This window comes from Echeneis naucrates, chromosome 5 (genome assembly GCF_900963305.1).
Source record: "Echeneis naucrates chromosome 5, fEcheNa1.1, whole genome shotgun sequence".
Classification (NCBI taxonomy): Eukaryota; Metazoa; Chordata; class Actinopteri; order Carangiformes; family Echeneidae; genus Echeneis; species Echeneis naucrates.
In genome coordinates this window covers 22,427,943-22,442,263 of record NC_042515.1, presented here as the reverse complement: position 1 = coordinate 22,442,263, position 14,321 = coordinate 22,427,943, and the positions used below count along the sequence as shown (strand labels likewise).

At 42.4% G+C, this 14,321-nt stretch overlaps 1 protein-coding gene across 2 annotated transcripts in view; it reads right to left on the bottom strand.

Annotated features, from left to right (window-relative positions):
- Window positions 1-355: 355 nt before the first annotated feature.
- The window catches only part of phactr3b (phosphatase and actin regulator 3b), a 44,618-nt gene continuing 30,652 nt past the window's right edge, over window positions 356-14,321 (bottom strand). Inside the window, exons 10-14 of one of the 2 annotated variants that reach the window (XM_029502146.1) lie at window positions 4,339-4,394; window positions 2,618-2,679; window positions 2,268-2,408; window positions 1,529-1,605; window positions 356-1,102 (exon numbers count right to left, since the gene is read on the bottom strand). In XM_029502146.1, coding sequence (XP_029358006.1) covers window positions 1,087-1,102; window positions 1,529-1,605; window positions 2,268-2,408; window positions 2,618-2,679; window positions 4,339-4,394 — 352 coding nt within the window. In that variant the 3' untranslated portion in view covers window positions 356-1,086. The remainder of the gene's footprint in view (window positions 1,103-1,528; window positions 1,606-2,267; window positions 2,409-2,617; window positions 2,680-4,338; window positions 4,395-14,321) is intronic. The other variant, XM_029502147.1, reaches the window with a different exon arrangement.

The following is a 14,321-nucleotide window of genomic DNA, read 5'->3' as shown; positions in this document are numbered from 1 at the left end:
CACATGCATCTGCATTATTTTAATGTCCCTATCTGGGAATAACAGGCTCAGTAAGCCACACACAAAGGCTTGTTTCTCTCACTGTTCCTCTAACCTCTGCAAGTGCAAAGCTTCAGCACAAACAGCGATTAGATCCACCACTTGCTCCAAATTGAACAAATAAAGCCAGGTGAACTTGTTTTCATGAGAGACTTTAACCTAACTAACCTGCTTAATGCCAAGCGAGTGATGCCTGCCCTCATTTGTCAGAGAAAAACAAACCACGGTGCTAAGAAACAGGTCACTGCCTGCACTAATTGCTGTTTTATGTGATGCAACAAGGTGAACTGGGCTACAATTTTATTATCTGCTTACTGGAGCATAATAACAAATAAATCTGATGGGATTAAAGCCCATTCGTGATGCTTAGTCAGTAATTATCACCCCAATTCTGACACATCCAAATCCAGGCTTTAAGTCTCACACATTTCAGCTTGAGGTTAAAATGTGATTTGAAAAACACATCAAAAACAACACAATACACAAGACAAAACAAAGTTTGTTACAAATTGAAAACCTGTATTGTGCAGACAATAAATAGTGCTTACAAAGGGATTTTGTCTTGTACACAGACAGGGTTTCCTTTTAAGAACATTTACACTGTCGATATGAAATCATCATCAACTGAATCAGTGAGACTCAGACACAGCTCGGGGATGTGACTACTGATACTGGAGTGGGACTGATTGACTCGGTCACATGCACATTTTCCCCCTGTGGCATCAAAAAAGGACAAAAAAAAAAAAAAAGTCTCTTTACAAAAAGAAGTCTCTGCTTATCTATGGCAAATATATGACCTTGATCCTTCCTGCTCCTCTTGAGAAGGTGAAATGAGGGTTAAGGAGATGTTCCTCTGAGCAAGAAGTGGAGCTGGCTGCATGCGTCTCCGTTCACCGGCAGCTCCATCTCTAGAGACATAGCCTCCAAGGTTTGCTGGACCCAAATATCAGGACACCCACTGACTGTGGGCCAGGGCACTGGAAGACTCCGTGCAAGGTCTTCACTGACAGAACCAAGTATCAGCAACTCTTCACAGAAGAAACCTTGCTATGGCCGGTGGAACCTACAGGAGGGGAAAAAAGGGAAAGTGAGTAAGGGCTAACAGAGGATTTCATCAATCAGAAGTTCTATTATTAGCCTGAAGGCCAGCGCTCTTAACAGCAGCCATCGGCACCTTTGCAAGAGCGGGGCCTTACATAAGCTCAACCCCAGCTAATTTAGGATACAGACGGGCTTGACATAAGCAAAAAATGAACTAAATATGGGTGTACATTTATAACAATGCAGAGCTAGTGCAATGGGGTGCAACCTGATTGCAGCTAAATTTATGCTTTGCTCTGCAGGATGTATGCTCTTGGACTGCTGGGAAATGCACATTTGAGTCTTTTTCACAATGTCACACTGCCCCCCTTAGACATCACACGCTAATAATAACACGGACAAAAAGGACAAAACAAAACAATATATAACGAGTCGAGCTCACGCTCACCTTGTCAGATGCTTGCTTGAAGAATGAACTTCCATCTCGTTACTTTTGAACTCATTCAGCTCCTTCCGTATTGCTGCCTGTGAACAAAACCAACGTGCGTTGTGAGCCCAGGTGTTTTCCTTCATAGACAGATACTCAGGTGGTGAACTTCGAACGAGGGCATGATGAAAATGCAGACGCATCTGTGGCCGAGGTGTCGATTATATAAGCTCAACTGCCTCTTAGGTAGGAGAGTAGTATGTGGCAGGGGGTTCTATTAGACATGCCGCTCACTGGAAAATACTAAATTTCAGTCATTTAATGAGGGTCATGATGCAAGTTAATGCCTGTGTCATGATTAATCAGAAAAATCAAGTGAGAAGTACAGCCATTTTCCCATAGACTTCAATACAATCTGATCATCCCTGGTGGTCATTAGATAGGATGAAAACTCTAAGGCTCTGGCTTCACTTTGCAGACTATTGTACATTGTAATAAGATAACTAATTAAATCAATGTGACCTGGATTAAACAAGTAAAAATGACGAATTCTCTAGAATCAACAGTTTCCATTTCTAAACTGTAGCTACTACAGTTTCAGTGGCAGTGAGTGCAGATCTGAGGGTGCTGAGTGAGCAGCGTCTGACAGCACCAGCCTGTGCCACAATGGCCCTCCCATTAGGAGAGGGACCGACCACACATAACAAAATATGGAGACATCTGTGATAATTATTTTACTATTTGTTATCTTTCCAACTACCTTATCAGCAGCTGACAGTCTGGTCCAGGGCTTGTCAGCTCTTCTGTCGTAGTCCTGAGCTTTGGCCACCTCTACATAGTCGCTGAAACGGATCAGGATCTTTCTGTCCCGCAGCTCGTCCACCGTGGGCCGCTGGTTCAACTGGAAAACAGACATAACTATTCAGCCCTCATCAGTAAAAGATGAAGATAAAGAGAGTGGCCATAGCAGCTAAATGTGGAAAAACAGAAGCAGGTCGGGTATTACGGTTTAGGTTGGTTGACTGAATCATGTGGGGACAAAATGAGGAATTAAAGTGATGACATTTTCGGGTGATAGCTAAAATCACTGCAGCTGCCACCACTGCCTACCTTTCTGTTCAGCCGCTGTTTGATTTCCCTCCTCTCCTCCTGCTCCGTCTGGTCATTTCTCTCTGATGGCACAAGCGGAAACAAATATCATCACCAAATGCAGCTCAAGAACTATTTGAGTGATGGATATCAGAAAGGAATCATCCCGGTGAGCTCAGTCACTATCCTGAACATCAGGTAAACTCTCTGTCTCTGACGAAACTGCACAGTTGAAGATGTCTGTGATTAACAGCGCTAATATGTCCAATCCTCCTGACAGTCAATATTCATGACTGACAGTGCTGAGGTCAGGACTCATGGACTGACTTCAAGTCAGGTTTAGCAATGAGTGAGTTAAAGAGTGGCTCACAGGCAGATTAAAGCACTAATAGGATTTATCTTTATTAGATGCATAAAAATCACTAGATGTTACTTTGTTTATTTTTAATCTCTTTCTCAATTCCATTCCAAAAAATATTTTAAGCTGTTGAACTAGTTCGGCAGCTTAAACACGAGCATTGGCACCTGCTTCACTCTTTGGTTGGGTTTTATTAAAGACTCTCATTTTGTCAGAGGATGGGGCTCAGAGTGAAAATCCTATTGCCAAATGTGGTGTGTTTAGCGGGAACACGATGGGCTCGGAGATGATAGGAACAGCTGCCCAGAGCCCACAGGTGGCCAAAACAGTCAGCGCTAATGTGGGACTTCATTCCTCACACGGCTGCTTCATAGCTGTTCTGAGCTTTCAGGGACAGTGGGACTAGCTCCACAGATTGATGTGTTATAATCTGACACCTCCTCCCTGAGGAAGTTAAATTATAACAATGAGTTCCAGTCATTTTAAGGAGTCAAGCACGAGCTTACACTACACATGAACATGAATATATAACCAGAACTACTACTGCAGCATTTCTTCCATATAGAGACTCATATCTCACACACACTTATATATATATATATATATTTTTTTTTTTTTATTATTATTTTTTTTTTTACTCATATAAAAGTAAATCAGCAGGATTACAATGGAAGTTGGGAACACGCCTAGAAAATTAGCTACAGAAAAGCCATCCACTACAGCAGGTTTGGTGTCCATCTGATAAAACTTTCCTTATCATTTTTCAACATTTTTGTCAATTTCTCAGAAATCTGACACATTAACAGCGCTGAGTGCTACCACCTTTTACAGCTAGGTACTAACCTCCTTCATAAAGGCCAGTGCTCAAGGATTTTTTTTCATGAATTACTCAGTAAAATGTCAGAAAATACTGTTACCTGAGTTCTTTTGTCTCAACAATAGGTCATTACCAATAAATATTCCATTTTACAATAATATCAAAAGGACAAAAGCAGGAAAAGGCCACATTGGAGACGATACAAAAAAAAGTTGAAAAGTAACATCTATACAAGTTAGTTTCAATGAAAGTAAATATATCGCCATTTCTGCCATCAACGTACTGGTTGAGAGATATGTTGTACAGGTATTGATTCCTCTCAAATTATATTATGAAAGAATAATTTTGTAAATAATGAGACAAATAAACATGTCTTATTTTGAAATATCCTTTTGATGTCGGTGTAAACCATTCACCTATACTTTGTTGCCTGCATATGAATATTACAAGAATTACTGTTTGCTTTAAATGAAATGAAAACTAATGGGCTCTGCTCAACGGCACAAAGAATAAAAAGGAGGACCTCCGTGTGAGTGACTCACGGCTGTGGATGGATGAACTACTTACGCTTCAGGATGTTCCGGCTCTCCAGCTCCTCCACCGCGGGCCTTTGGCTCAGCCTCCTGCGGAAAAATACCAGGATTACGTTCTGGACCATCTCTCCAGCCCCCCCGCCACGCCGTCCTCCTCTCGGCACAAAGTCTCTAAAGTCTTTTTCTCCGCTACTAGCACTTCGGATGCTTGTGCCGGTGTGCGCAGCGCCAAGATCCGCACATCCAAAACGCAAACACCGCGTCCCACGTCGGGTCCGGAAAGCGGCTTGTTTTGCTTTTACAACATTTAAGGCTCCACATCGGGAAAAACGTCAGGCTGTGCGTTTTATAGCACGCGTCAGGGCCAAGGTTACTGAAGGGAAGAAGGGAGACTTTCTCCTCGGTGTGGATGTCCAAAGAAGTTTGCAAAGAGGCGGAGCGGAAGATGCTGCGCTCTGAGCCGTGCCGAACGGACTGAGCGGTGCAGCAGCGCCTGCCTCCTCTTACCATATGAACACAACTACTGTGACGGGGAGGAGATTCCCAACGCGAGCACACACACACACACACACAAACCCGCTGCAGTCATGGGATTTGCTGGAGTAGTAGGATCTTTATATCACGAAAACAAACTAACATGTTTGAGTCTTTAGGGCCTTTGAATAATCAGAGCACATGTGTCCCACGTGAAGTTTGTGATAGGACATGAAGATGAAAACAAGCACAGATAAACATCAGATAATGAGCAGGCTAATAATATTCAGTGCTACTTCATTCATCTATTAGTTATTTCAGATTTAGTATATCAATAAAACCTATTACAACTTCCCAGAATGCACCCTGTTGTCATTGAATAACTCTCATGGCCAGAAGTCCAAAATCCACGAATTTACCAGGCAATTCAGCCAAAAGCAAATGGACAAAACTAAATTCCTCACATTTGGAAACCTCACACCAGAAAATGCCTGGCATTAAGTTTCATCCCACACGTTTAACAAGACAAGGCAGTTTTAGCAAAAACCAGATTTAGTTCATGTCGGTTCTCAGATTTCCTCATCACCCGAATTACAGGATTCCACATGATGCATCCCTGCTCCACCCCCGACACCCTCATGGCCACCACATTTACCACACAGCTGACAAGACAGTAACAGCAACTGGGAAGAAAACTCTTCAACTGGCTCATGGGCAACATATGTTTAATATTTACATTTTCATTTTCCTGAAGACCAATTTCTATGTATTGAAAAAACAAGCAAACAAACAAAAAAAAAACAAAACACAAAAACCATTATACCACTTAATTGATGCTTAGTCAACTGATATTTAAGAGCAGGATCAATTTCCTATGCAGTAAAATATGAGCAAAATATAAGCAAAGAAAATAGTACTAAACCCCCAAGTAGGACATTATTTTAGGTCATAAATGTTTTCACTGCTTTGATTTCAGTAAAGATGGACAGACATGGATTTCATTGATCTCTGGCATAATAACTTCCATTGCCATTGCCAAGTTCCATTGCCAAATTCAAAAGGTATAAAGTGAAAGATATCTGTTTGCCCACCAACCTGAAAATCCTGTTATGCTCTATGCAAGGCAGAACTGAGGCCATTTCTGGTTACCCTCAGTTGCAAAGAAAAAAGAACAAAAACAAAAGCCCTCCAACCAAGTATAGATCCAATAAAGTGCTGCAAACCTTTGCTGAGTGTACAGAACTACCTGTTCCCTGAAAAAACAGGTTAAATGTCAGCAATCAGTCTAGACTCACATGAGAAAAGGGATAAGTAACTCCTAATAAAATTTATCTACCACAGCTGAGAGGTGAAGGTATGATTCACACCACCAGCAGCGGCAGTGGTTTCCTACAACTGAGAGAGCAGAAAATTAGATCAGATGTTGCTCTAACCAGCTCTGGATCTTAAAGTGCTGACTCAAAAAGGGGCCATTACATTGACTGGGAACAAAGTGTCCCCTAGCCCCCATCCTCCAAATTACTGAGGTGGACAGACAGTTTTTTAGTCCAGGTCCACAGCCCACATCATCTTTAAAGTATATTAAAATGACTTACTCTTCCCTGTACCAACGGCACGTAGAATAAAAGGGACTTGTTCATCATATTTATCACTATTTATCATCTACGCTTGCGAAAGGCCTTGCATATGCTTGAAAATGATCAACTGATTTAACCAATAAAAAATGCTATTAGAAATAGTTAGTTTAGGCCAGCATCAACCCTGTATGAAACAAGATGAGATATTGACTGGTTGATTGAGCACAACCATAAAATGATGTATGGCTTTTCTTCTTTCAGGGCCACTGTTAAGCAAAGTTTATCTTTGTATTTGGTGTCTCACCAGGACACTTAGTCCTTGGGAAACTTTTCATTCTTCAAATATGTTGTATCCAGACAGTTTCTTTCTTAAAACCTTGCTACTTCCTGGCCACAACTTTCGAGGGCAGTGTGTGCGGACACACACAGCGAACAACATGGGGGAAAAATGCACCAAAAAGGTGATCTGCCCCAGGACATATGCCAATGGATCAGTATGTGAAATAAAATTTGTTTCATATCTCATATGTGATTGTTGATCAGTGTGTAGTGTGCAAATGTTAAAAAGCGATTCACAGCACTGCTGCTACTGCTGAGCTGTCTCATCTGGATTTAGGGTTTTGCAAAGCTCCGACAACAGTGGAACACTCTTTCTCATTAGCACGGAGTTGTGAAGAAAACATTTAGAGAGCAGCTTCTCTTGCTGTTGTTTAAGTGATGCAGATCATATTATTCAACTGATATGAATTCATTGAGCAACTTGATGGGGAGTCTTTGGTCAGTGTGTCCATGCTCATGGGTAATTATGATACAAAAAATTCAGCATGATTGGTTTCATAGATTTGGACCTGCTTCTCTCAGTGCCTCAAATTTAGTCACTCTCCTGCAGCTAGTTATTTACATTGTGTATAGTGAGGATCTTTGGGGCAGAAATGCCAATCAGGATGAATTATCTCATTTTCAAGTTACAGCTTAAGCGCACAATGGGCAGCTGTGTGTAAATGTAATTTTCAGAGAGAGCTCAGATGAGGATCTGAGCCCAAACAACCTGATAGGATGAAATGGATGACAGAGCTCTGCATTGGTGGAAATCACCTATGTCAAAGGCCGACGACTAATAACCACCTAAAATAAGCTTGCTGTGCTGTAGGGGCCTCAGCTGTGACTGGTAGCACTGAAGTCTAAAAAAGAGCAGCACAGGCATGGCAGTACTGAAAGCTGAGGGGAGTCGATGTGCTAAATGGAGCAAAGCTATGGCAGGATGTGTGGTCGGCAGCAGAAAACATGTCAGGTCAATAGCATTAGCCCCAGTTCACAAAGTAAAGCAAATCTGCTGCAGCGGCACTCAAAAGAGATCAGATGTATTTCACATTAGAACATGTAGGTGCTGTGAATTATGGAGAAAAATGCTAAATCAAAATACAGTAAAACCAAGAGTGAGTCAGCCTGTGTATATATTGCCAATAGATCCTAATGGGGCCTTTAGTCACAGCCTCCCGCAGAGGATTGTGCTTCACAAGTGCTCACCCACTCTGTTTGGTCAGAGGTAAAAGTTCCCTGTTTGTTGTAGAACTCACCAGCATGTCAAAGCAATGAGCTGCTTGTAAGAGCAAGGGCTGATGGGAATGTCAGCCCATGAAATGTGGAAGAGAATGGGATGAGTCAGGCGCCACAGGCCGGGCAGCGGCCAGCTACTGCCCACTGAGGTGTGTCCTAATCCCTGTTCCTTTAACTCAGTGACAGAGCCCGGGGACAGGAGCGCCACGGCCAGACTTGGAGTCTGAGTGAGGCCAGGACGGCCTGAGGGACGGGGTGCAGAGGGGGAGTTACAGGGTGAGGCGGGTGGTGGTTAGTTGCCAGGAATAATTAAAGGAACCCTCTTAGCCTGACAGAAGCTTGGCGTTTATGTAAGTTGCTTGTGTTTAAGTGTTGACCTGGATGTCTACCACAGTTACTACATCCCAAGAATATGAAAGACTTGTCTTGAGGACAATGCTGCTCGGATCACCTGATGCTCCACTGCACCCATTACATAGTGTTCAATTTCAAGTAAGTGCCTTTTTAAAACACTCTCTGTTCAATGGCTTGCTATGCTTTTGATGACAGACAACTGGGACACATTCAAAGACATAAAACCAAGAATCAATGGCATATCTTGCAACTTGTTTCTCTCCAACGCTTTGCCCTTTAGCCCAAGTCCACAGATCAAGAAGGGAATTGTGTCTGAGCTTTGAACGACCTGCTGGGAAGACATTGTGGAGGAGGCGACTGAAAATAGGTCCTTCGTTGAATGCTGTAAGTTACTATACATAAGCCACAAACTTTCACACTGACAAAAACATCCCAGGATAAACAGAAGGACATAAACTTGAACCATAAAGAACCCCCAGGTGGTGGTAAAGCCACAAACCAATAATGTTTTAAATTAGGGGCCAAGACAAAGAGCCAATGTCTTACAACAACGCTAACATACAGATTGTCGTCGCAATTCATCCTCAGGGAACATGAAGGTCTATGTTAAATTACACGGCAACTCAGGCAATGTGTTTGAAGGCATTTCAATGGAATATTGCAAATGTTATCCCACAGTAGTGCAAGAGATGGAGGCCAGAGATCGACAAAGCTAATTGAGGATTTCTCCTCTGGGGAGCATGAATATCTTTGCCGAAAGAATGGCAATTTATATGGAAGCCACTGTCATTTCAACAAAATTATGCTAGAGGAACATTCTGGGTATTGTGAGTCTGTTGGATTCATCTTCTGGGGACTGTGACTGTCTGCACAGAACTAGACAGCAATCCATCAAGCAGAAATAGGCCAACATTGCCTCATTAGTCCCCCACTACTGGCAAAACTAATAATCTGAGTTTGAAAGTCTTACACACCAACTGTCCTCAAAAGCCTTAACACGTATTGATTCCCTAAACCAACGGATGTCCATTAGCCAAAGTAGAAGATGTAACCTCTTTAGAATCAATTTTGAATTCTGTTTGCATAATGAACTATGTTACAGTCAATTGGAAAGCCAGAATCAATGCTGGAGGACGGACAATGGCCAGACAGGGAGGACAAATATGTACCCCACTGTATCTGTTTATTTATAGACTGTGAAATTCATCAGTGGGTGACAAACAAACTAAATTGTCACGAGTCACGCCTCTGTTCTAACCCCTATATAGCACGAGCTTCGCTTTGAGACTTCTGACATTTCAATTAGAGGGTACAACGCAGCTAGAGATGAACCCAAAAAAAAAAAAAAAAACATTGTATGATGGTAATTACTGCATGTGGGACAGGGATGGTCTATTGTAGTGGCAATATGTAATTTGAGGATTTTCCTTCATGCCATATATGTGCAGGCTGTTTCAACTGCTGCTTACGTCTCTCCAACTACCTCACAATATCTGCCAACTCCAGTCCTATAATTGGATTGATGCCGGGCTGAGATACTGCTCACCATACAGGCAGGATGGGAAATCAGAGGCGCTCATCCTGAGAGAAGCACTTCTCATGAGAAAACAACGACAACATAAAATACACATTGTATTTTTTTTTTTTTTTTGTAAATCCTCAGCTAGCATGTTTTTATCCTGAGTACGGGAGTATCCTGAGGCGGATGGTCGGAGGGTTTTCTGACACAAACTGAAAATCTGAAAAAGCCAGGAGCTAAAAGATCTTCATTAGTGTAAACTTGCGACTAACTGACAATAACACCTATTTCACATTTATCGTTCTGCAGATTCTCTACAAGCAGAGCTGTTCAGGTAATAAACAAAGAAACTTACACGGTAAAATTGTAGCAGTAGCACTTGGAGATGCAGAACAGTTGATATCACTGTACAATATGAATGTATGTGCTATAATATGTCTGAAATGTGAGTGATGTTATGGCTATAATTATGCACGTCTGTATATTTACTTTTAGCGCTCCAGTGTCAGCGTGTGGAACATTTGTGTATACCAATATACACTGGACAATAGGGTGTCCTCTGCCTCTCCTTCTTTGTTGTACATTGTAATATTAAATATTTTCATGTATTATCTTTTCTGATTACATTGACAAGCTCTATCGATAGTTAATTAACATATTATTTGTAGGCTAAATAGCTTTATCACAACTGGCCAGATGAATTTGCTATTCACCTCTTTTGTCAAAATAAACGGAGATCGCCATTATAGATATCCAGATCTTGGCCATTTTATCTGTCACAGGGGCAACATCCTCCATAGATAGTGGACTACCCCAGCTCCTTTCTCTCTCCATAGCTGTAATACGATGAATCATTTTGACTTGATGGCCCTGCCCACTCTTAAAAATACGCTCCAGTTAACAAAAGCCATACCTCTTGCAGGTCCGACATACAACATATATATAATAGATAAGAGAGACTCATCCCCCAACCCGGAAACAGATAAGTGAAGATGAATTGCCTGCAGGTGGGAAAAGGTAAAAATGAAAGCAGCTATTTTTTTCCATCATAGGTTAAAGCTGTTTGTTTCACCATAGGCAGCACAGTTTGGACTGCTGGTCAGAGGGGCCAGGTTTCTGCATCAATTACAATTACAATTTTCTGTCCCAAGTAGGCCAAGTCTTTGTTGTGTAACGAATGACACTCTTCACTGTTTTGAAAGTGGGGCACTCACATTTCTGGACTTTAAGAAGGCACTGAGTTCTCTTAGCAACAGGAGGAAACCCCCCAAAAAAGAAGAGGTGGGGGGAGCCGGAGATGAGCAGGCATTAATATTTCATCTCTGGCGAAAGGGATTATGAAACTCCACAAGGAAGAGCAGTCAGACTCCATCTGACAGCCTTGGTTGCCTGGAAACTGTGACTGTGCTGAATACAGTTGATAGCGATATCATTTTACATAAAAGTGAATGAAGAGGATGGGTTGACAACACCTACAGACAGTGTTCTTTTAAATTGATTAATGACACTTTCTGTCTGGACTTAATGGGCTGAAAATGCTGAATTTAATACAGCATGTACAATCCATTTTCAGTTTGTTCAGCAATGGGCTGGACTATTCCTCTACACATTGAGCTGTCTAAATACTAATACTCCTGTCTCACAGACAGCTGCTTAGTGGCCAGTGAAATACTGTATACAAATAGATATTCAAAGCAGAGATGGACGGCAGCTGTGCACACAGGGAGTTGTGGTGTCAGCAGAAATGGGTCTATGTGACAAAAATACTCAATTCTTTTAATTCATTCATTCATCTTCTACCACTTATCTGTTTCCGGGTCACGGGGGGGGGGGGGGGGGGGGGGGGTGCTGGAGCCAATCCCAGCTCACACTGGGTGAGGGCAGTGTGCACCCTGGACAGGTTAAGAGCCCATCACAGGGCCAACATACAGAGACACACAGAGACCAACAACCACTCACACTCAGACCTACAGACAATTTAGAGTCACCTTAACCAAAACATGAGGTCTTTGGACGATTGGAGGAAACAAGAGTACCTGGAGGAAACCCATGCAGGCATGGGGAGAACATGCGAACTCCCCACAGAAAGGCCGGGAACCAAACCCATGACGCTCCTGTTGTGAGACAACAGCGCAAACCACTATCAAATCAAATCATATGAAATTTATTTAGCTCATGCCAAATCATAAAAAAAGTTAAATCAAGGCACTTTACACATAGAGCAGGTCTAGACCAAACTCTTTATGGAGTTATTAAAGAGACCCAATTTGTCCCTCCAAAAACAATCAATGACAACAATGGCAAAGAAAAACTTCCTTTAAGAGGCAGAAATCTTGGGAGAGCCAGGCTCAAGGGGGGCAGCCATCTGCCTCGACTGGTTGGGTAGAGAGAGAGAGAGAGAGAGAGAGAAGAAGAAACAGAGGCGGTGAGAGAGTGAGACAGTGACAGGGAGCGTGAAGGAGAAGAAGGCGGGACTTGGTAGAGGGATAGAGAGAGTACAAGAACAGGAGAAGACAAAAAGGCCATAGAAAATACAAACAAAACATACAGGATCGCAACCTGGTAGTTCTAAATTTGCACTAGTAGATATTAACAGTAGGGGAGAAAAAGAAACTATAACAGGAAGTGAGTAGTAGTGTGCAATGATAACTAAAGGTAAGTATTACAGCAGCAGGTACTGAGCAGGAGCATGAGACAATTCAGCACCTGCAGGATGGAGACAGGAAGAGAGGACAGGAGGGACAAAACACAGACTACTGTAGCTTTTGTCATAAAGGAAGATTTTAAGCTTGATCCTGAAAGCTGTGTCAGAGTCCGATACTGGGAGTTGGTTCCATAGAATAGCGGAAATATCTGGCTCCTGATTTACTCTCTGAGACTTTAGGAACCAAAAGTAAACGTCCATCCAGAGAGTGAAGCGACCTCCTGGGACAATAAGAAACTGAGCTCTCTGAGATATGATGGAGTTTGGTCACTGAGAGCTTTGTACGTTAGGAGAAGGATTTTAAACTCCACTCTGAATTTTACTGAGAGCCAATGAAGAGAAGCCAGTACAGGAAAAATGTGATCTCTTTTTCTAATTCCTATTAATATTCGTTCAGCAGCTTTCTGAATCAACTGAAAGCTTTTCAGAGAATTGTTGGGACATCCTGATAATCCACCATGCCGCCGTGCTGCCCTGTCCAATTATTTGTTCATTCAAACTCAAGGGATTGGGGCGAATAGTGATTGGGCTCCTGTCATCACTACCACTCGTGCTCTTCCTTCCTCTTTCTCTGTCACTCCTGTCACTGTCAGGGGTCCAAAAGTGCGAGATCAATTAAAGTAAATGAAAGGTCTCAAAATCTTCGCTCCCCACTGAACAGCCCCAGTTTTTAACTTCTAGTCGAAGCATATAGAGTATGTTTGGATTTGTTAAAATATGCCTGGAGAGAAACTTCATATCTTGATATAAATTATATAATTTCATAAATCCATCCGCATGAGTTTCACAGTTTTGTTGCCTCAGTCAACTTCTGTAAACAGCTTTGCCTTTTAACTTCATACTATCTAGACTGAAGCTCAGACAGGCTAATCTGGTTAAATCTTATGTAAACAACTATAAATCATGAGTATTGTAGAGTGGTTTCTGTTCTTTAACCTTTGGACTCATATGCACAGTTTGTGTAGCATCATCTTTTGGACAATGCTTCCTTTCTATAGCAGCAAGCTAATATCCAAACTCTGATTCGGCATTTTGTCCCCATTTATGACCCTGATGCCTGAAAGTTTAAAATGGATAGCTGCACCTACATGTGTAATTATCTGTTAAACCCTTCCAAGCACTGATGATGTAAAACTCTTGGTTTCATGTAAATGTAAAGTTTGACGTCAGTTATATTAATGTTCCCTTAGGCTAATTTCAGACAATACATCTGCTCATATCCTACTCTTACATTACTGCTGCCTGCTCTAGCACGGTCACCAACAGGATTATCGCATTACACCTAAAAAGGTGACAAACAATGCAGTGTAAAAAGATTCCCTTCTTAAAATAGCAGCCACACATTTCTATTGGGAATTCAATGCAGTGATGCTTCAGAGGTTTCTACTGCAGTCATCAGATGCAAGATCACCACCCTCTCGCAGCTTCAGAGGATCAAGCAGCCTGCCGCAAAGTCTCAGCAGTGTGCTACAAAGGCAGGTCCTCACTGTGACATTTTTGCATAATGACATCCTCAGCTGAGGGCACAAGTTGAGGATGCCTGCACGATGGCCTGGAACAGAGGACAGGGATGGAGAAGTAGATAGTTGCTGTAAAACTTGATGACTAGCTCTCACGGGGAGTTCGGACACAGTTCAAGCTGTGGGGGAGATGGGGAGAGAGAAAATGCAGCCTCTGCATCAGCAGGGACTGGGGCGGAGGGGAGGCGCGCTGGGCTGTGACGTAGACGGGCCATTGATTATGGCTGCTGCAGTATTTCACCCAAGAGAGCTAAATTTAGAAACTGAGGATTCCCTTCTGCTGTCCCAGGCCAGCCCACTGCTCTGGATTCT